Here is a 23,434-nt window from a genome sequence, read left to right as displayed (position 1 = left end):
AAGTCAGCTGATAGTTATCCTTTTGTTAAACTGCTCTGAGGCCTTAGCTGTAACACACTGGAGGTCACATGGCCTCCTCCTCTTTTCTATCACGCTACCAGTGGTGGAGCACACTCATTAGACACCAGCTGACAAATGCTTAAAGGTCATAAGAGCATTGTCACAAGGTGGTCAGGAGGACATTTCTCTGTGTTTCTATGTACACACACACATAGATCCCTTATCCCCAGTATATTCTCTGTGTGTATGCAAATCATGTTGCCAGCAGCAGCAAAGTGAAAGTAAATAAAGCCCAAATGAAACTGCCCCCAATATCAAGCGGATCTCCCTGTAGCATCCCGTTGTAATTGAAACTCCACGGGTAGTTCCTGTGTCTAAAATGTAGCTCTTTTTCTTTCTGTCTGACAGGAATATGAAACGAAGAGTGGCAGAGCTGGACCTGGCAACCCGACGTCTCCCAGGCGCAGTGTGAGGAAAAACCTGGACTTTGAGCCGCTGTCCACCACCGCACTTATACTGGAGGACCGGCCTGCGTATGTAAACACACACACACACACACACACACACACACACACACACACACACACACACTCTCTCTACCATATTTTTGTTGTTTGGCCCGTTCCCCCCTCACTGCCAGTGGAGTTTTTCTTATCAGACAGTAAAAACCTTTTCTGTTTTTCTTCTCTATCTCCGTCTTCCTCCCCTCTTTCCTTCCTGTGCCGCGTCATTAGACTCCACTCGGCATTGTTCCAGCGCTGAAAGAGAAGTGCTGCTGAAAATTTAATGGCCCTCTCCCTTGGCCCGGCTCCATTACCCTGTTTTTTGTATTTATTTAATTTTTTTCTAACATTTAGTTAACTTGCAGACAGACAAATACAAACTGCGCCCTTTACTCTCATCCAGTGGTGAGATAATCAGCAATAACAACAATAGTGTGATTTGGTCAGATTTCCTGTGTCAACACGAGGAAGTTCTTTCCCCCACCATGACTGGCAAAACTGTGAGTGCAGCTGCTACTCAGGTCTACTGCGTCATGCAACCTCCCATGTCTCTCCTTTCATCACTGCCTCCCCCTACTGGTCAATGTAGAAATGGTTCACAGGTTTCAGTGTTATTGGCTTAGTAAAATGAGATTTTCAGGCAAGGGCTCCTTCCCATTTCCTGCCTCCTAAGCAGTTTTGCTCTCTCTCTCTCTCTCTCTATACCACTCAAGCTCGCTCAACATGAATAATGCAAGTGCAGCTCAGGGAAGCTAACCGTCGCTAACCCATTCCTCTGCATTGACGTTCCAGTAATCTGCCCGCCAAGCCAGCCGAGGAGGCGCAGAAACACCGACAGCAGTATGAAGAGATGGTGGCCCAGGCCAAGAAGAGAGGTGAGGCCGTGTGACAAAGGCATCGATCTTCCCTTACTATCTGCTCCCAGGGTAACATGGAAGTCTTAAAAGCATTTGATTTAATATTCTTAAAATAAGGCTTTAAAACTATTACATTTCGATTAAAAGTATTGAACTTCTTTTGCAAATGTCTTCAATTTTGATTGCCACTTGGAGAGGAGTCGTTATGTGACACATAAGCACCTTTTGGATTTTGTTATTAAGAGTATACACACACTTCAGATAATTTCCATAATATCATTCCTAATTTTGCCAGTATGGCCTGCCATTGAAATGTCATTCTAAGTGGCATTACAAAGTTATTAAAAAGTCTCCACAACAACCACTAACAAGAACTCCCTTGGGTCTTTAAAGCTGGATAGCTGACATATTTGCACTTTATATTTTCCTCCACCTTGCTCAAAGGCTAAGCCCTATACTACACTGAGCCTGTTTCCCTGTACATCTAACACCTGTCTCCACTCTGTAGAGTTGAAGGATGCTCAGAAGAGAAGGAAGCAGCTGGAGGATCGCTGTAAGCTGGAGGAGAGCATCGGTACGGCCGCCCAGACCTGGAACCAGGAGATCTTACCTAACTGGAGTACCATGTGAGTGCATGCAAAAACTAAGAGTTAAAGCTGGGGTATATGATTTCTGATTGGTCAAAGTTAACATGAGCTATACACTTACCCTATACACTTACACTATACCAATCAGAGCGAGGCTCCGATTCTCTGTTCTTATCGTCTGTTGGGACTGTCCATTCACTTTGGCAAGACTTTGTTGGTGTAGACTAGAGCGTGACAGGGAGGGACCATAGGGGAGGGACCAAAGAGAACAAGTGTAGCGGTTGAGGTATTTGAATTTGAATCTCTATCCCAACTGCCATTTTCTCCCCAAATCCTCCACCCCAGCTTTAATACTGATGTACCAAGTTTTTTTTTTGTAAATGTAACTTCTTTGTACAGAGCATGAATTTCCCAACTCAAACACTGGTCAGACCTTTGGACAGTGACATTATTCAAACAACAAGTATATGATTTTATAGGGGAAGTCTCTTTTTAAACTGGCAGTTCTGTTATCGTCCTCATTGTAGTGTGAACCAGGGCCAGCTTCCTTTGGGAGGCTCCTCGTTTCAGATTAGATACAGTCAGTTGGCCTCACTGAGTCAGCACTATTATCAGAAATCCATTGTAAATCACAGGAGAAAGTATTGTTTTAAATATTTAATTCCTTTCCCATTACGTCATGTTTGCTAAGTCACACCTCTGTTTTCGTTGCATATAAGAGGCTCACCAGGGACCATACCACATTCAAATAAAAATCCATATCACATAAAATCTTCATTATCTCAATTACCCATTGCAAAACATCTGATGCTTGCCATTATGCTTGCATTTATGCTGTTGAATTTATGACCAGCACTATAAAATCTGGATGTTATCACCCTGATGGCACTATTTTATGTGACTATGCAATGGGCATAAAATATGTTATACCATCAGTATACATCTCAGTCATCCATTAAGTTGTATGTGTACAATGCTTACCGCAACCTACACGAGGGAACACTAATTGTTGCATTTATTGTGACCTGATAGTAAGCACCATATTAATACAAGCCGATACTGAGCAATAGTGTAGATCAGCACTGCAGGGAGAAAATACAAACGGCTCTCATGCAGACATAATTACTCAATTATTGGATCAACAAAACACAACCTGTTTTACAGGCAGAACTATCACACAATCATTCCAGTGTGTGGATTTGAATTGATGTCAATGGCAGTGCCTCTGTTGTAGCAGCACACAGTCATACTTCTTTAGAATGATGTAATATTCCAAAGTTTGGCCACTCCTACAGGTGTGACAACTGAGACTAAGATAAGTACTAGTTTCACATATGGGGAGAAATTGGGTGGTGTTGCATTGATTGCCACAGCATTGTGAAAATAAAGCAAACATAAGCAGGGAGTTTAAGATGCTAGTTAAACTTGAAAGGAAATTTTCCTGCACTTAATGTAGAGTCTGTCCCAGTGTTCCAAATCACATACTCTTTTCTTTTTACATTTCTACATACTGCAGCTGTCAATAAATAGTATGTATTTTGCATGCAGTATGCATACAATCGGGAGACCAATTCAGGGGTGTCCCTCATTTGCAATGGCGTCGAGTATATATGGATATATGGATTGTATAAATATAAAAAAATATATATATATATAAAAAATTATTATAAAGTTATTGAGCTGTGGAAAAGGGGTAGGATTAAATAAGTTTATACTTCTTCCTACTCCTTTTCAGGCATATCAATTCAATGTTATGTTTATTTTTTGTTTATTTTGTTTATTTTTATTTGTGAAATCATTTGAACATATTCTTTGTGTTGTGTTTTCATGCTTTTAGTTTTTCTTTTTTTTTTGATATGTCTGAAATAAAGTTTAATCAATCAATCAATCAACAATTGGGACATACTTATACTTGCATATTTCATCGTAACATTGCACCTTGATTTTGATTGGTATGTTTGTCACATTGCTGGTTGTTCTCTCACGGTGGCTCGGTCGACGCTACATCACTTTCACTGGGCAAAGGATAGTGTGTTAGAACAGCCAAAAAGCATGCTGGTTCCAACACTAATTAAAACAATCAATGTTTTCAATCAAACAATTACTGTAAAAATACGACCAGATGCAGACATCAACTAGGACATGTACTTTTTTAGCATACTAAATTTGACATCATGAATTGGGACACCCTAAATCTTTTCTCTGCCATACTAAATACTAAGGAAGTATTTGGCATTGGAATCTGATTGGAATGCGGGGAGAGCGTGTAGCAGTTGAAGACATGACTGCCATCTTGTGGCTTGGATCGATAAGTCATATTTTTCCTCCATTGAAACATAATTCTGAAGCATCTTGTGTTGTGTTCAACTTCCATTCTGCATGCATCCCTCTTGCAGGTGTACATCTAGACGGGTGAGAGACCTATGGTGGCAGGGCATCCCGCCCAGTGTCAGAGGCAAAGTGTGGAGCCTGGCTGTGGGCAATGACCTCAACATCACACATGGTACGCACCAGTGAGCAGGGATTTGTGTGTGTGTGTGTGTGTGTGTGTGTGTGTGTGTGTGTGTGTGTGTGTGTGTGTGTGTGTGTGTGTGTGTGTGTGTGTGTGTGTGTGTGTGTGTGTGTGTGTGTGTGTGTGTGTGTGTGTGTGTGTGTGTGTGTGTGTGTGTGTGTGTGTGTGTGTGTGTGTGTGTGTGTGTGTGTGTGTGTTTTTTAAAACTGTTACTTAGGCAACATTCATTGCAATAACTATACTCAACCTGGTTTACAATGTTACCTGGCTGATGCTGTTCATAGTCAAGTAGTATGGCCTTTTGGTGCATTAAACAGTATAGTACAGTCTACATACACACTTACTGTTAACACACACTCACTCACACATGTGCGTAGCGATTTGCCTCAGTGTTTTTGTAATTGAATAAGTGGCAGTGAGATAGATAAAGGAATGAAGAGAGTGTCCATTAAGGAGCACGCGCCAGTGATTCCGCCAGTATTAACAGGGAACGAGTGGCATTTCAATTAGTTCTCCAGTCTGTATACAGATTACTTTACACACACACACACACACACAGCAAATTCATTCTCCACTTGCTAAGGGACTGGGAGTAACAACTTCAAATGGCCCAGCACCCTCAGGGCTACTTACAGATAAGCATGACTGCTGAGCCGACCCACTCTGCTTTGTATTACTCAGGCTTTAAGCCGAAGCACAGTCCTGTGTGTTATCTCTTTCTTTCACACACACGCACACGTGCACACACCGAACACACAGACAAAGCTGAGTATCCTTTCAAAGCTTTCTGTCCTTTCATAGGTAGTAGCTCAGTGACAGTGTTCCTTCATTTAATACAAATAGTTTTTATTTCTTTTGCTAATGCTTCTTGTATTTAGACCATTGCTATATCTGCTAATTCTGGTTGTCCTGAGGTTTCTAATTGTGTGCTGCATTACTGCCATTACCACTTCCACTACTACTAATACTACTGCTAATGAGAGGTGGTCATTCTTGATTAGGACTCTTTTTGCTACTTTCAGGGACAGATGTACAATAAAAGGAGTAAACATCACTTGGAATGCCACCATTCAATTTGATTCCAATATTCTAAGAATATTTCAGAGTCAATTTCAATTCACAACTGATTTTTTGATTTAGCAAATAGAAAGGCACACTTTATAGACTCTTCATCCAGCGCACGTCTTGCCAAACCACTGACTTGTGTCCTTTCATAGTGTCAATGTGAAACAGAACTGGTGTGAGACAAATAATTGGAAATGTACGGCAGTTTCAAAACTTAAAGCATGATTATCCTATAAATAGAATAATGAATGGAAAATCAAAATAATAATAAAGGAAAATAACTATGAAAATCTATTTGAACCCCCCTGATTCCCTCAATATGACCTAATGAAGGTCCTACTGAATCCCAATGTCGGGCCATAAGAAAAAGCCTGAAAAGCTATTAATAATCATTATATATACAGTGCACGTTAAGCTATCTATAGGAATTCTCTGTTATCCCTACAGTGCACCTCCACATTAGACTGCAGTTCTCAACTCACTGTGTCCTGGCCTGTAGTAGTAGTTAATCTGCTGGTGTTGGTTACTGTACCACATCAGGAATCCATGTCACGTCTCAGAAAGCTCATCCTGTCAATCCAGCATCTCATCAGTAGGGGGCAGACACAGGTCACTGCAGCCTGAAGATACAGGGAGGTCTGTTTCCTACAATCACCTTTAGTATTTAGCCAGAGCCGCATCCTTTTTCATCACCTGACCGGATTTTCTCCATTCTGTGCCTCTGTCTCCCTGCCCTTCTCTCGTATTAACTGTGCTTTTATGCTGTTGTGTATTGACCGTGTGCTGTGGTGCTGTTATGTGTCCCTGCAGAGCTGTATAACATCTGTCTGTCCCGAGCCAAAGAGAAGTGGAGGAGCACGGCAACACCTTCCCCAGAGGTCGAGATTGAAGGTAGAGAGACACCAGGAGAAAGTTACTATAATGTTGTCGATTCGCTACACAAATAAAGTACCGGGAGGTCTGAATGGAAGCTAGACTGTGTATGTATTTAGTTAGTACTTTAATGTTTTGCCATGTCTTTTAGATGCCGGTTCGTCAGATCGAGAGTCGAGTCTGGAGCTGATCAAGCTGGACATCTCAAGAACCTTCCCACACTTGTGCATCTTCCAGCAGGTCAGTGAGAGAATCCATGTGTTTGTTTCAAACTGTACAAACAGGTTTTGAGTCCCTCTGGTATTTCTGTGTCTAAGTTAATCCAAGACTTGAACTTCTGGTGTATCCTTGGCCTGTTTGTTCCGTTGTCTTGAGACATTTCTTTGTTCGTCAACAGGGCGGGCCGTATCACGATGTGCTGCACAGCATTCTGGGAGCGTACACTTGTTACCGGCCAGACGTCGGCTATGTAAGTCACACACACACATACACACCAAACAAAGCATTACATCCTGTTGTTATACTTCAGCACATTTATTCTTTATTACCCACAGTCTCCTGCCTCACATGTTTTTCCAGTTGAACGCAGGTCATTAGGTATCAGCACTTAGTATTTCTTTATGTGCATGCATGTGTGACGTCTGTCTCTTTACATGTGGTATGTTCACACAAAACATAAAGTATGGCTCATTAGTAAACAGGATTAAGTGTCTTACAGTAGAGTACAGGACTGTTGTATATGAGTAGAACACAACTTACATAAAGGTTTAAAGGCTTTATAAAGGTTCAAAATGACAGGGCACAGGTTGGATCTCCCACATAGTCTATAATGATCTTAAATAACCAAAGTTTACTGGCTGACGGAAAGACAGATTTAACTGCATACTAGGCATCGGCATCGGCATCGTTTTAAACGATAAACGTTATAAAGTGCATTACGGACAATATCAATATTATTATTTGGTTCTATAATATTGTCTCTTGTCAGATTACATAAATGTTCATTAGAAGAAATGCAAAATACAAAAAAAAAAGTTAAGCCATCAGTAATTATTAACTATTACTTCCTTAAAGCAGAGGTTAAAATTTGAGCTAATTCTAAAGACTGTCTAAAAACTGAGCTAGGCACGATGCCAACAACTTTGACTAACACACATACACAAACAGGGATTTTTTTACTAGTGTGAATGTCTCTATCTCCACTGCAGCACATGTCATAACATTCCCTCAAACCTGCGCCCACTGGTTTTGGGCAGGGCATGTCTGCAGTGTGTAGGTGTAACTTCCCAGTCAGCAAACCACAACACCTTTTCCCTCTGCCCAGCCTGCTATTGGCTCCAATAAGATTGACTAAATATATACTGTATGTGACATTGAAACTGTTTGCTGCTGTTGTTAGCATCCTGCTGTGTTCTTACATTGAACTCATGTTTGCACTTCTGTAACACATCAGAACCACATGGTGCAAAGTAGATGCTGTGGTTTGCTTTGCTGCTCCTCACCGCAGCCCTTTGGTAGAAATGACTGCTACATCCTGCACTGACCCCAACCCATTGGCGCGCGCACACAACACACACACACACACACACACACACACACACACACACACACACACACACAGACACACAATACATTTACCTCTGTGTGCAGGTTTTTTTTATAGTTTGGTTCTTCGCATCATGTCTGAGTCAGCATCTCATTTCTTTCCAGATGAAATATCCAGCCTGAAGCCTGAGCTATTTAGATTACAGTTTGAAATTGGATTAAATAAAGCGCTTAGAATCAGCAAGCGTGTCAGTTCACCCTCAGCAGATGTTAACTGTCCGCTTCTGTCTTCCTCAGCACTCACTTTCAGACACCAAAGTAAAGTATTCATGTGTGTGTGTGTGTTCAGGTGCAGGGGATGTCGTTCATCGCAGCAGTGCTGATTCTGAACATGGACACAGCCGACGCCTTCATAGCTTTCGCCAACCTGCTCAACAAGCCCTGTCAGATGGCCTTCTTCAGAGTCGACCACAGCCTTGTCAGTACACAGTGTACACACACACTCTCACACACACACACACACACACACACACACACACACACACACACACACACACACACATACACTTATATTGGACTGAATTAAGGCAAGGTTTCTACCCTACTGGATCTCAGTCAATTGTGAACAAAATATATTTCCATCTTTTCATCCAAACCAAGCATACATCAACCCTTACAGTATGATACAATATGACCCTTCAGAGAAATCATTAGAACATCTAAATGGTACACAAAGGGTTTCATTCTATTATTGCACATTATTAAGAGGCTAAGGGGATGTTTTCCAGTGTCTTGTTTTGTTCAACCATCACTCCATACGCCAAAGACACTTAGTTTAAAATGGTAGCAGACTCAGGAAACTGTGGATCAACAAACGGTAACAGCTGTATTTTGTATTTCTCTGAAATGTTGACGCTGCTGAAATCCCTGGTCCATTTCTGACTCACTGGCCCTGCTGATTAAAACACTGGTTTGGTTTCTCTCTGTGTGTGTGTGTGTGTGTGTGTGTGTACGCTCCTCTATAAGAAAGACCACCTTCTCCTCTCTCCACAGATGTTGACTTACTTCTCAGCATTTGAAGTGTTCTTCGAGGAAAACCTACCAAAGCTCTTTGCACATTTCAAGCAAAACAACTTGACCCCCGATATTTATTTAATCGACTGGTGAGTGTCTGCCTTTTTTGTTTTGTTCTGTGTTGTTTCTTTCTCCAAAAACCTTACATGTAATTCCCTTTGTTTTATATTACTTACTTATTTTAAACTACCATGTTAATACACCTAAATAACTCCCACTACTGCCTCTACAGGAACTATGTATGAAGTCAAAATAGTACACTTTGTTTTCCACCTGTTTAGGAACGTGTTGTATGTCGTAATGTCACACACCACGCTTTGGGCCTGTCACACTTTCAGTATCTAGTGTGTTTTTCTGAGAAAACAGGACGTGCTCTTAGTGTGGGCAAGGGTCTGTGTCAGTGGTCCACATTTCTGTTTATCACCTACACCCAGCGTACAGGTGTCAGTAGTATAACTTTCTATCATTTAGGGGTGAGTGGGTATTGTAAATAATGACACAACCGTTCCACTTAAATATGATATCACATTAACTTAGACAACTTGATAGGATTGACCATGTTGCTGTAAATATACTGTAGATCTTAAAGAGGCTTTTTCCAATTGTATTTCCATCTACTGTACACATAAAACCCAAATAAAGGCTTATGTTGCTCTGTTACTGCTGGGTGAACAATCAGAAATGCATGTGCTTTGATTTGTGAATCCAGGGTCCCCGCGGATTCTTAAAAGTCTTACTAAGCTTTGAATTTACTCATCTAAAAACTTAAGGCCATAGTTGGTATTCAAATGTATCGAATCAATTATTTGAAAGGCTTTCATTCCGAATGGCGTAAACAAAAACAACTCAGTTGTTTTAAGTGGAATTCCTGTACCATTCTAAATTCCCGTATTTATCCCCTCCCTCCCCCAGGATCTTCACTCTGTACAGTAAGTCTCTGCCGTTGGACCTGGCGTGTCGCGTGTGGGACGTCTTCTGCCGGGACAGCGAGGAGTTCCTGTTCCGCACGGCGCTGGGTCTGCTGCGGCTCTACCAGGGCGTGCTGACCTGCATGGACTTCATCCACATGGCCCAGTTCCTCACGCGGCTGCCCGAGGACCTGCCCCCCGAGCAGCTCTTCCAACACATCGCCGCCACGCACATGAACAGCCGCAACGGGAAGTGGCCGCAGGTAGGGGCCCACGAGCAGATTTCTACCTGTTAAAAAAAAAAAAAAATCCGAACAATTTGTTTATGCAGTTTTCCATTTTTGACAAATGAAGAAAAAACAACAGACATAAAAAATAATATAATGTATGCATACCGACACAATACCTAACGATTTTTGGTTTAGTGCTAGGAATGAGCTTGATTAATTGACAATTGATAGACAATTGGTTGTTAAAGGTGCACTATGTCACTTTGAGTGTGTCGGAGAAGTGAACATTTTCTAAAGTATATTCTCATAACTGATTAAACAACAGGAAACAGTTTGAAGTTAGTTAATGTTTCGCCATTTTTGTTTACAGAAGCAGGGCCCACAGTTTTGTTAATAACAAACATATTTTAGTCTTACGTTTGGTTCCAGGTGCCTCCAGAATAAGGCACCGGGAACATTGTAGCTGCTTGTCATAGTAACATTAGCGGCTAACGTTAACGCCTATGCGTCTTCATCGGGGTGATTATTTGGGATGAAGTAACGTCCTTTACCAGGTTTAATATACTACAAAAAAAAAATTAAATAGTTTATTTTTTATTTTCTAGATGATCGATCAAGGACCTTTTTTCAAATGCCCATCTAAAGTTGGCTCTCTTTCTTAAAAAAAATATATTCTTTTCCCCTCTCTGTCCTCAGGTGCTGCAGACGTTACAGAAAGACCCAGAGCGAGGCAGCCCGGTGCTGAAGCGCTGATCTGAGATCAGAGGAACACCGATGTATTGACTCCAGGCTTAGCAGGCCGGAAGGACCTCAGAAAAGACATTAGTCTCCAGACCTCCTGAACTCTTATCTAGACCCGTGTCACTCTACTCAGGTCCTTTGAGAGGGCTCTGACTGTCAGTGACCAGGGAGGGCTGAGGAAAAGGAACTCCGAGGCCTTATTTATCTCCCACCATCCCAGCAGTGGACTGGAAAGTGTTGCTGGCGAACGCTGAAGAATGTAACACACACACACACACACACACACACACACACACACACACACACACACACACACACACACACACAAAGGTCTCCACCGACTAGAGAAAACCACAGAGACGCCAGTTACTGCTAACCCTCCACTCACATTAGAATTCTCTGCTGTCGACACTCTTTCTAGCTACAGTTCCACCCGTCTTTTTTTCTTTAAATGTGGCTCTTTTGATGATGCAATCAAAAGTGTACGGTATGAAGGGAAAGTCAACTTTAAGATGACATATCCAGAAGTGGAACCTCGGCTCGTCTCTCTCCATCTGTCTCCATTTGTTTTCTGCTTCTCAAACTTCTGTCATTCCGTCATGTCGGTGTGCTTTTTTTTAAGTTCTAATGTTTTGCACTCTGCACAGATGAATTTCCCAACGCATTCCATGACATCATCTCTCGGGCACTGAAGAGAGTTCAGTTCGGTGCACATAACCTTCACACTGTCTGTCTCCAAACACCTGAAGACAAATATATAGTGTCTCTCTGAGAGCACCTCATTGTTACATTTGATGAAATGTTATCACCCTCTAAAAAAGAGAGGCTATAAGCTGCCTGTAAAATGCGTTTTGCAGTATATTTATGTGGATGAAATTGAGTAAATCATGAGGTAATGTGTTGCTGTTGGACACGAATGGACTTCCCCTCGCCCTCGATATGATTTGAGGTTCATTTCAGCTCTGTGTTGTTTTGCCTCCCGATGTCTTGATGTGAGTGTGACGTCTTAATAATTTTATATTTATTTATTTATTATCAAACTTGTCGGAGCACATGCATACTTGATTTTAAACAACACGCAAGCGTAGATTTGAGGTTGTGACTAGAGTGAGGATACCTGACGGGTAATGATGTTTGTCCAATAGGAGGCGGGTCACATCTGATTTTGTACGACATCGACAAAGCTACACACGACACCTCAACGATGCTAGGCTTCTTCCTATGTTGTCAATGTGGAGTTCATTTTTTGCGACTTGCTACCTAGAAGTGTGCTGAACTAACTGTTGGCAGAAACCTCAACGTTTGAAACCCTCAGCTCTGATACTGCTTTCCTTCTTCTGTGATAGTAAGTACTGATAGTTGGTGAAGGCTGGTCAAACAAAACAAGCAATTATTTGAGGACATTGTCTGGTTGTTATTCGCAGACCCTAATCCAACACAAACCAATCAAAACCTGTAGGGAAACCAGAAAATGTCAGCTGGTATGTTTTCATTTATCATTCCAAAGTGATATAGGGTTACGGATCACTTTCTGTCACCTTCTAGGCCTTTGCTCCTGAGGTTGTCGGTTTTGACACGCTGCATTCACACTGTGGTTAATGTGTCGCTTGGCCCTGACCTGGAGTGCACGTCACCGCTGTTACGACGAGTTAACTTCGTCTGCATTTCTTGATAATCATAATGGACACAAGTGAAGCACCATCTTACTGTCTGATACAAGAATGCAACCTTTTAAATGTGTTTTTTTTTTGCCCGTTTTGCACAGACCCTGTTCGTCAACTGAAAGAGCAGTTGAGAAATCTCATTGGCCGTTGATGTCTCTGCCAGTAACTGTCCTGTTATTGGTTGTGAAGCTGCTTCGGCCACTCGTGGTATTGCTACTGATTTTGCGTGTGTGATGGAAGTTGAATTCCTTTTGTGCCCTGCAATATAAGCGTCCCCACGAAATATAGGTGTACCCGGACCATAGCTGAAGTATAAGACATGTTCTGGGTGTTAAAAAACAGGAAGCACCTTTTCATTTCTAAATCGTCACCTCGGCCGCTTCGTGGCTGTATTTTTTTGCACTCCCTCCCCCAGTGTGGTGACACACCGCAGGACTGCAATAAAGCTTTTTGCACGTTCATGTAAGCCTTCTCTGAGTTGTGCCTCGCATCATCACTTTAGGTCCTCACACGGGTTGTCTGTTTTCCATCCTTTTATTTGTAGGTTGTTCTTTCTTTGTGTTATGTAGTCACCAGCTGAAAATACCAGCTGCTGTGTGTTTGTTTTGTGTGTGTGTGTGTGTGTGTGTGTGTGGTTATGTGGCATTTCCAGAATGAGATTTGTTGACTACCATTCAACTCTGGTCTGGTTATGAATTGACCCTACCGGCTCCAACAACACTACCTGCTTGCAGCCCCTGCAGTTGCAAAACTCATACTATAGAATCCACAGTGGTGACTCAAACTAAATTGGATTTAAAAAGTTTCATATATTGCTTAATGATGTGTTTGATTTGCTGGATATCTGTCATGTTTTTGGTTCTGTTCGGTTAGTTTTTTTTTTTTTTTTCTTCCAGAGACCCGTGTACTGTAGTGGACTGATAGACATACATGGAGACAGCAGGGGGTTACCATGCAGCTGTATCTCACTTGAAATGTATATAAACAATGGTTTTATTAAAATAAAGACCTGTACATATACAACCAGGACCAGTTCACTTTGTCTTTGTCTTTTACATTTATGTAAATAACATGGAACAGATTATATTTATAGTCCCCATGCCATGTGCATATGTGTGCTGTGCTAAATTTATTGTGATATTTCTTTTCAGGAAATCTATCTATATTGTAAAAAGAAAAGAAAAAAGAAACCTAAAAAACGTTTTAAGCAGGTTGTGAACTATAACCTCTGCAATGGAAGATGACACAGTACCGGTAGTTGCCTCCAATTGCCATCTTTGAATTTGAACTTGTGTTTTGAATGAAATAGTTTTGACTCAATTTGTCTGCTGATGTATCAATAAAATGCAATGCAAAAAGACCACAGATCTGTTGTTACATTTTCAGTGAATTATGTGGAGTATTGCATTATGCATTTTATCGCAAAGTATCGTGATATATCATACCGTGAACCATGTATCGTGATTTGTGATGCATATGACTGCCTATTTTTCACATACTGTCTATTGATAACATTTTCTGTCAATTCATTTACCTAAATAATCCTTGATCAATGTTAGCATAAAAGCTAAATTCAAGGTTCTGTGTTGTTCAACTCCACAAACTTGACTACTAATTTGGCCCAGGTAGCGTCCACCGTGAAAAACCGAACGACAATGGACCCCCAATGCATAAAAGCATTTACCAATACCTCTTTTGAGTGTAATTTTCTTCTTTAACGACTTCAAAGTGTTGGGCTTTAGAAATTGGTTTAAGTTGTATTTCCCCCTGTCATCCTTTGAGATGCATCTCACGTCTGACCACAACTGCATTTCCTCTGCAACCTACAGGCCCTACCGCTCAACCTTTAAAAAAAAAAAAAAAAAAAACCCAGAGTGGAAAGTTTCCGTCACAGGCAACTTCAGTCCCCCTCCAAGACCACAGCCGCCCTCCCTCTTCCACTCATGTGACACCTTTTTTTTCTTTTTCCTTTAAATTTTTTTTGTTCTTGATAAGCATAGCACCGCACCACCTTTTTGCTTTAGAGTCTCTTTACTGCAGGTGAAGAACTGTCTTTGATATCAATCTCCATCATCAACCCAACCCAGGAGAATATCCAGTCGTCATGGGGACCGGTCACATCCTTCTGCTGTGCTTGCTGGGAGCTGCACTGTTCTCCTCAGTCATCTGCACCAGTAAGATAACTTTTACCTTCTGTGGTACGGAACTAACGGCTCTTTTTTGAAGGGCATTAAGACTCTGATTAAGAACAGTGATATATTGCTTTTTCTATATTTGGCCTTTTTTCTTCAGACGCCATTGGTCCTGACAAGTGCTGCTTCAAATACTACCCGAGAAGACTGAACAAAAACCTTGTCAGCTCATATGTGGTGACTGATGAGCGGTGCCAGAAGCCTGCAGTCATGTAAGTGCTTTACAATAACTTAAATAAGCATAACAAGTATGTGTTAATCAAATAGAGTACATGGATATTATTATTTATTTATTTTTAAATACAATTTTTTGGAAAATTATAATATCATTTTCATGTTCCCTCCTTTCAGTCTGATCACTAAAAAGGGTCGTGACATCTGTGCCGACCCCAATCTGTCCTGGGTTGAGAACATCATGAAAAGTGTGGACGAGAACACCCTTTAGATCAGCTGCCTGCTCGTCCTTTTACCAAGCGGCGTCTTTTGCCTTATCAGCTCACACACTGTGAATGGCATGTTCCTATGTGCCTCTGGTTTTGATATTAACGTGCAACTCTATTTTAAGTAATTCAAGATTTTTCCTTTTAAATTGATTAATTTTTAAGTCTGCATCAGGGTATTGATAAGCTTGTTTTTTTTCTTCTTTTTGTCATTAATTTTGGATGCTTTGTAGTGCACAATATTTGACAGTATTAAGCTCATACAAATACAAAATTGCCATGTTTCCTAGAAAACAATTAAGTCTTAATGTTTCTTGTTTGGTCTTCGATAACAAGACTATGTTGTTACATAAAAATAAAAAAAATTAATAGAAACCACTGTATGGTCCTTAATTCTTTAATAAGTATCCCTCAAGAACTATAAAATGTGGGTTTAATGATGGGGATGATTTCTTCTAAAGGAAAGCTTAATTTGGACAATTTAAATGATTTAAAAAAAAAATTCTACTTTTCCTTGTTTTTTAGCAAATGACAAAGTTATTTCCAGACAACTTACATTTGTTGACATTATTTGAAACTAAAAGATCCCTAAAATAAAGAGTTATCCAGATGTTTGTACATCTTGAACCGGAATATTTGTGTGAGGAAATTAACTGTATGGAATGCTACAAACATTGTATAAAAATAAGCCTACATATTTTTAGACATTGAAGATGATACAATCTGGTTAAGCGTGGGTGTTCTCCATGACATCAACTGACATCTGCGAGCTGCCCTTGTTCCCCAGGCTCAGTGTTCCCTGGGGTTGATATGCCCCCGGCTACACTTCTGACAAGAGGATGTCTGTATGCTACAGTACCAATATTAACTTTCTGAAAACCTGTGTTCAAAAACCGTGGCTTCTCCCCTTATGACGTCATAAGGTGAGTAGCCACGCCCCCCCATTATCGACCTAACCTATAGCACTACCTCCACCTGTGATAAGCACACCCCCAGCTACCACTGAATCTAACTGCCACTTAAGCTGCATTCCATTAGTAGTTGCACTTCCCCTCGTTCATTTACCCTCAGCCCTTGGTATGACGTACCAGCATACGTTGCACGGAGGGAACATGGAGCGCGGAGGGAGAGTGGGCGGGGGAGGAGCGGGGGATTTAAATGGAACCCACTTGCCCTTGTACTCGCAATGGACCGTCAGTTACATAGGTAGTTCTGAATGCAAATAATACAGAATTATAACATTCTGCTAAGGTAGCCCATATTGCAGAAAGCCATTTCCATAGCATAACAAACATTGAATTTCAACATGTTAACTCAAGATATTATCAAGATATTGTTACTTACACATGTAAAATATTTGCTCCGACGTATTTTCTTATTTCTGTTAGTTTCAACCAAAAACATTTGTTTTAAATAGTCCTATAATTGGCAGCCATCGGTGTTATAGCAGCAATGTGTAAACTGCGATACATTCACTGGATTGTTACTATGGAAATAGGATAGGCTAATTGAGCCGTTTTGAAACATATTTATATATATATTTGTCCTGTGGGTGGCCGTGATGCACACAAGCATACAGTCTACCGGAAAATAAAAGGAGAAGAAGAAGAAGACGAACTGCAATGCACTGTGGGTGATATCCACCTCGGAGTGACCATGGATGTTCACTCGATCACTCAGCCCTCCGAGGGTCTATCTCACCAAGTTCACTTCAGTTTCCAGACAATTGGAACGACACTTATGATGGCGGCGGTTATTCCCCCGAGGGCAAGTGCCTAGGGAAAGTGAACGAGGGCATTTTGAACGGGTATTGGAACGCGGGTTAGTTTTCAAAATGGCAGCTAAATTTCTGGGCCAATCAAAGCAGACTGGGCTTTTTGGAAGGCGGGGACATTAAAGAGACAGGTTCTTAAACAGGCCGTTTCAGACAGAGGCTGAAAAGACGAGATTTAGCAGTGGAACTGAAGCACTGTTAAAATATAAAGCTGTTTTTGGACACTACACTGATACCTACATTTCCATTGTTTAAAGTAAAGTTTTATTTTTTTAAATAATTAAATGTATAAATAGATAAATGTTGCTACTTTGCTCCATATATGAGCAAATAGTAGATGGTTAATTACTTGTGTGAGAGAGTTGACCCATCTCCATGCCAACCATTGCATCATGGTGTGCATACTTGTAGTTTTGGTCTGGCTTTGCGAGACTATGGTGTGCATGATCCTTATTCCCATTGACCCCAATGGTTTGACACATCTATGGTCAATTTGAATGCAAAACATAAACAAAGATTGCAATTTTTGTGATTTTTTTTTGCATTTTAAGTGTTTGGTTAACTGAAACTATGAAAGCCTTCCAGAAATTCACCTCACCTCAGAAAATAAGCCAGAACAAAAACAAATTGTGTATATGAAATGGAGCAAAGTAGCAACACTGTAAGCCCCCTTGTTGAAAAAGATAAAGTGTAAATGTGTACAAATTAAGCTGTTAATGTGTGGGAATTAAATGCGTGCCATGTCTGTGTGAGTGTCAATCACACATTCTGTACACGATGTCCTGTTTGGCTTTCGTGGTCAAATGGTAATTTGCACAACCCCGCTACACACAAACACGCAGATATAAAGCTATTCTGAAATCTTTAAGAGAAGCAGCACATACACTTATGCCACACAGACAAACAGTGTGTCAGCAGATAGAAACATGCAGTGGACTGTGAAGGTCACTGTGGCTCTCCTCAACGTTGCATGGATCGCCTTCTTCTTACATCCAGATCCCTTCTCAGGTGAGAGGCTGAATCACCTGGATAACCTGTTTTTCAATCATGATTTTCAGCTTTTTTTTTTTGTTTGTCCGTGTCACTTTGTAAACCATAAATTCTTAATTAAAAATGTCTACAGTGTCCGTACAGAGAAGAAGCTCTGGTGAGGAGATGCTGTTTGGAGAGTTTTGTATTCATTCTCCATCTAAAGTGAACTGGACATCGGCTCCACCTTCAGTCAACATCAGCTCCAATAAAACCAACGAAAGCAACACAACAGCTGAAGGTGGGTGAGGTCTATGCCGTCCTGTCGGTTCAAATCTAACTGCATTTATGTACAGTATTTCGATTTGAAACCTTTCCCAATTAAAAAAAAAGTTTTTTTTTCATAAAGGTAAGTATGCATCTCATTACTCTAGTGTGACTAGAAAGAAAGATATAGTAAAAAGTATGTTCAAAGGGTGTCATTTCATTTTGAGATTATGCTCCATTAAATATTGGCACGCCTGGCAGAGTGGCGCTTTCTATGGTAGTAAAGAGATGTGGTACATTGACAAAAGACACAATCTTTCTCCGAAGTATTTTTTTCTGGCAATTTTACAACTTTAGTCTCAGAAACTGTGTTTTCTCTGAATATAACCCCTCTTTCCAAGCTGTTTTTTATCTTCCTTTTTTCTTTTACTTACTTAAAATGTCCCTATTATGCCACGGTACTTTCCAAAGGTACTGACAGCAATGCAAGCGACCAGAATTCTGATTCAAGTTAATATATTTTAGAATATTTGAAGCACAAATGGTGGATTAAAAAGCTTATACTGGACTTTCTTTTCTTCTATATTGTACAGGGCGCAAGGAAAGCAACTTCACATTGTATGATGTTCAATCTGTCAACAAGACCGGGCTCCAGCATGACTGTCACTGCAACATAACAAATATGCAACAAATTCCTGATACCTTATCCCAGTTGGTAGATATTAAAATCAAACCACCAGGATGTGAAAACAAGATAATGTAAGTCAGTGCTTAAGGCTCGTGCTTTGAATTGCAAAATGTTCAATTGTCGGGAGTGTAGTGAATAAAGTGGTGGTGATCACTCTAATAGTTCATTGTTTAATTGCAACAAGTGGCAGTTTTGTTAACATCTACAGATGCAGTAACAGATAACATTTTCTTCTGTTTGCTCTCGTCTGGATTGGACTAGCATGGTGTTCCCCACAAAGGAGCTGTGCATTGATGAGGAAACCTTCTACTCTTTCTTTGCTCCATCTGCCGTGTAAGTTCTAGATCTTTGGGTGTTTTGGGATGTTTGGAAAAGGCCATGTACAATACATAGTTATAAAATATTAAAACGGACAGTAACTCTCAGCCCCAAGAATTTGAATTACTTTTGGAAGTGTGTTTAAAAAAGCAGCACAGCAGCAGAGTGGTACAGTCTGTTGAAATATTGCATTACAGCTAAAGTACGTAACTTTTCCATATTAATGAAATTCGAGCCATGGTCAAATGAGTTGACACAAAATGTATTAAACCTATCAGCACCACAAAACTCTCTTAATGTCTTTCTTTTGACAGTGTCCCGGCGTCAACAGGAAGCACACCTCTGAACAAGTGAGTCAATGTCAGTTATAGTAGCATCAAAGTAACAGCTTATAGTTTCTTTTCCAACAGAGATGTGTGTATTAATGTGAAAAAATGCATTGATAATGAAAAGACGACTTTATATCACAATATCTGTATCTGAAGTCTGTATTGTTTATTTATGCACTGTTGGACAGGTTAGAGACTCCAACCATTGCGTAACTTTTTCATATTAGTGAAATTCGAGCCATCGCCAAATGAGTTGACAAAACATTTATTAAACCTATCAGCTCCTCAAAACTCTCTCTGAATTTCTTTCTTTTCTCAGTGTGCCGGAGTCAACAGGAAGCACACCTCTGAACAAGTGAGTCAATTAAGCAATATCACATGAGAGGGAGCATGTTGTCGCTCTATATCAGCGCTGCTGTGATTCGGTCGTAGGTACGAGGCCGCAGGCCGAGTGCCGAAGAGAAATTCATGAGAGGCACCTGTTATTAGTAAGCCAGGCAGTTTTTCAGGTTAGAGGCCAGTCTAAAGGCAGCATCGCCATCACCCATTGGCAGTACGATGATTGGATATTCAATAAGTGTGGAGCTCATGTGCATATTCAAATTCATTTAAAAAGAAACTTGTAATACAAAATGTTTTACTTTTCAAGTATACTTTTACTATGTAAAGTTTTATTGTGGTAGGAGTAAAGGAAAAAATTAAGCCTATTTGGGTTTATTTTGGGCATGTACGATTAGTTATACACTCATTTGCATATTAAAATTCATTTTCAAAGAAACTTGTAATACAAAACATTTAAATCTTCATGGATACTTTCATTGTGTAAAGTTTCATTTTGATAGGACTAAAGGAAAAAAATAGCCCTATTGGGATTTATTTGTGTCTCGCCTTATTGGCACACATCTCGGATTGATGAGAATTAAACATATTTCCTCAACTAGGATTTCTTAGGACTTTTAGTATGTTGTTCTGGACACCTCATAGAAATTATCTGAGCTGAAAAAAATTATTTTACAATTTATTTTATGAAAAACGCTATTTTGCCTGGACTATCTAGGCACCAAAACAACACATATAGTTTCACGCACCTTTTGGTCTTCCATAAACGAAATGGCTTCTTCTGGAACCCCTCGAACCCGCAAGAAGTCGCTAATGGAAGCCATTTTAGCACAAGTAGGCTAGGGCTACTGGCTCCTCTCATGGACGGCTACTCTGCATGTGGTTTCCTCCTACTGCATAAAGCCCATGTCTCTCCCACAGAGGTTGGTCCTTACAAGTACCCGTAGTTCTGACTTTAAAGTAAGAATTCCGACTTTTTTTTTTTCATGAACAAAAAAAAAAGTCAGAATTTCATGAACAAAAAAAAAAGTCAGAATTTCATGAAAAAAAAGTCAGAATTTCATGAGCAAAAAAAAAGTCAGAATTTCATGAAAAAAAGTCAGAATTCTGAGAATAAAGTCAGAACTTTTTTTTTTTTTTTCATGTGTGGCCCTAATCCTCTTCCGTAGGTTAGAGACTCCAACCATTGCGTAACTTTTTCATATTAGTGAAATTCGAGCCATCGCCAAATGAGTTGACAAAACATTTATTAAACCTATCAGCTCCTCAAAACTCTCTCTGAATGTCTTTCTTTTCTCAGTGTGCCGGAGTCAACAGGAAGCACACCTCTGAACAAGTGAGTCAATGTCAGTTATAGTAGCATCAAAGTAACAGCTTATAGTTTCTTTTCCAACAGAGATGTGTGTATTAATGTGAAAAAATGCATTGATAATGAAAAGACGACTTTATATCACAATATCTGTATCTGAAGTCTGTATTGTTTATTTATGCACTGTTGGACAGGTTAGAGACTCCAACCATTGCGTAACTTTTTCATATTAGTGAAATTCGAGCCATCGCCAAATGAGTTGACAAAACATTTATTAAACCTATCAGCTCCTCAAAACTCTCTCTGAATTTCTTTCTTTTCTCAGTGTGCCGGAGTCAACAGGAAGCACACCTCTGAACAAGTGAGTCAATTAAGCAATATCACATGAGAGGGAGCATGTTGTCGCTCTATATCAGCGCTGCTGTGATTCGGTCGTAGGTACGAGGCCGCAGGCCGAGTGCCGAAGAGAAATTCATGAGAGGCACCTGTTATAAGTAAGCCAGGCAGTTTTTCAGGTTAGAGGCCAGTCTAAAAGCAGCATCGCCATCACCCTTTGGCAGTACGATGATTGGATATTCAATAAGTGTGGAGCTCATGTGCATATTCAAATTCATTTAAAAAGAAACTTGTAATACAAAATGTTTTACTTTTCAAGTATACTTTTACTATGTAAAGTTTTATTGTGGTAGGAGTAAAGGAAAAAATTAAGCCTATTTGGGTTTATTTTGGGCATGTACGATTAGTTATAGGGGAAGGTGGGGTGATTTGTGCATTTTGGAAGTTGCAAAACCCCTTGTTTCTAGAAAACCGTGGAAGAAATTGGAAATGTGACCACATATTTAAGAAGAGCCATCCATTTGACTCATCCTGTAAAGAAGGGAGACACAAGGAATAAGATATAAGCACATTTAAGCTCAAAAAACTGTGTTTTGCCTTTCAAAGTAAAATTTCCATGATCAAGGTTTTTTGATTATTGTGTCTGAACAATTATAGACACGTTTGAAAACATTTGACACATGTTTTAGTGCTTTGGTATGCTACACTTTGAGTCTATATAGTTAGCACAATGTCAACCCTAAATTGCTGCATCATGCCTATTATCCAAAATTCTGGGGATGGGGTGATTTGTGCGCAAGGGCCTGGGTGAGTTATAAGTAAGTAAGTAAGTAAAATGTATTTATAAAAGCACATTTATGACAGTTTGCACTGTCCAAAGTGCTGTACATAGTGCATTCAGTAGGTAAACAATGAAGGTAAAATAACAATAACCAAAATAAAAGACGTAAAGCCCATACATCCACATAAACACAGATAGTAGTGCAGAGGTAAGTAAGTAGTGCAGAGGTTAATGGGGAGGAAACACCAGGGTGTACATATGGGTTTTGAGCCTTGATTTAAAGGCAGAAATGTAGGGGGAATCACATTTGTCAGGTGGCAGTTGGTTCCACAAGCACGGAGCAACTAGTGCAAAGTACATTTCTGAGAGTTGTGCCAGTGGCATGGCTGTATACGCTGGTCACCAAAAGAAAGTGATAGTCTACAGTAGCTCAGGAGAGAGTGACATCTCAATTCCACTTAACGACACCACTGATGAGAGTTCAGATGGCCAGAAAGATGATGATGGTGACTTTGTCATTGTGACACAATGACGCACAAATCACCCCACTACGTGGGGTGATTTGTGCGACAAGACAACTTTTTTTCCGAAAGCTATATTTCTTAAACAGTTTATTCCAGATCCAAAGTTTTTATTGCCAGGGATGCACAACATCCTGAAATATATGTACATATTTGAGTTGGAGACATAACTGTCAAGGCCTCACTTTAAAATCACTTTGAGTAAAAAGTTGCACAAATCACCCCACCTTCCCCTACACTCATTTGCATATTAAAATTCATTTTCAAAGAAACTTGTAATACAAAACATTTAAATTTTCATGGGTACTTTCATTGTGTAAAGTTTCATTTTGATAGGACTAAAGGAAAAAAATAGCCCTATTGGGATTTATTGGTGTCTCGCCTTATTGGCACACATCTCGGATTGATGAGAATTAAACATATTTCCTCAACTAGGATTTCTTAGGACTTTTAGTATGTTGTTCTGGACACCTCATAGAAATTATCTGAGCTGAAAAAAATTATTTTACAATTTATTTTATGAAAAACGCTATTTTGCCTGGACTATCTAGGCACCAAAACAACACATATAGTTTCACGCACCTTTTGGTCTTCCATAAACGAAATGGCTTC

General features: G+C 40.1%; 2 protein-coding genes across 4 annotated transcripts in view; both read left to right on the top strand.

The window, feature by feature from the left end:
- tbc1d14 (TBC1 domain family, member 14) overlaps nucleotides 1–13,817 on the top strand; it is a 31,662-nt gene extending 17,845 nt beyond the window's left edge. For all 3 annotated transcript variants that reach the window (XM_080051902.1, XM_080051903.1, XM_080051904.1), the window contains 11 exons: nucleotides 409–533; nucleotides 1,296–1,378; nucleotides 1,869–1,986; nucleotides 4,344–4,450; nucleotides 6,335–6,415; nucleotides 6,549–6,637; nucleotides 6,795–6,866; nucleotides 8,292–8,420; nucleotides 8,996–9,105; nucleotides 9,929–10,187; nucleotides 10,851–13,817. In XM_080051902.1, coding sequence (XP_079908028.1) covers nucleotides 409–533; nucleotides 1,296–1,378; nucleotides 1,869–1,986; nucleotides 4,344–4,450; nucleotides 6,335–6,415; nucleotides 6,549–6,637; nucleotides 6,795–6,866; nucleotides 8,292–8,420; nucleotides 8,996–9,105; nucleotides 9,929–10,187; nucleotides 10,851–10,907 — 1,230 coding nt within the window. In that variant the 3' untranslated portion in view covers nucleotides 10,908–13,817. The remainder of the gene's footprint in view (nucleotides 1–408; nucleotides 534–1,295; nucleotides 1,379–1,868; nucleotides 1,987–4,343; nucleotides 4,451–6,334; nucleotides 6,416–6,548; nucleotides 6,638–6,794; nucleotides 6,867–8,291; nucleotides 8,421–8,995; nucleotides 9,106–9,928; nucleotides 10,188–10,850) is intronic.
- Nucleotides 13,818–14,579: 762 nt separating this feature from the next.
- ccl36.1 (chemokine (C-C motif) ligand 36, duplicate 1) lies at nucleotides 14,580–15,556 on the top strand. The gene is made up of 3 exons (XM_080051977.1): nucleotides 14,580–14,733; nucleotides 14,852–14,963; nucleotides 15,103–15,556. Exons 1-3 carry the CDS (start codon nucleotides 14,664–14,666, stop codon nucleotides 15,194–15,196), a joined length of 276 nt encoding a protein of 91 aa, XP_079908103.1. The 5' UTR covers nucleotides 14,580–14,663; the 3' UTR covers nucleotides 15,197–15,556.
- The last annotated feature ends 7,878 nt before the right edge of the window (nucleotides 15,557–23,434 follow it).

Source organism: Ammodytes marinus (assembly GCF_949987685.1).
Source record: "Ammodytes marinus genome assembly, chromosome: 23".
Classification (NCBI taxonomy): Eukaryota; Metazoa; Chordata; class Actinopteri; order Uranoscopiformes; family Ammodytidae; genus Ammodytes; species Ammodytes marinus.
The sequence above is the reverse complement of the archived record's forward strand: the minus strand, read 5'-3'. Positions and strand labels throughout refer to the sequence as shown.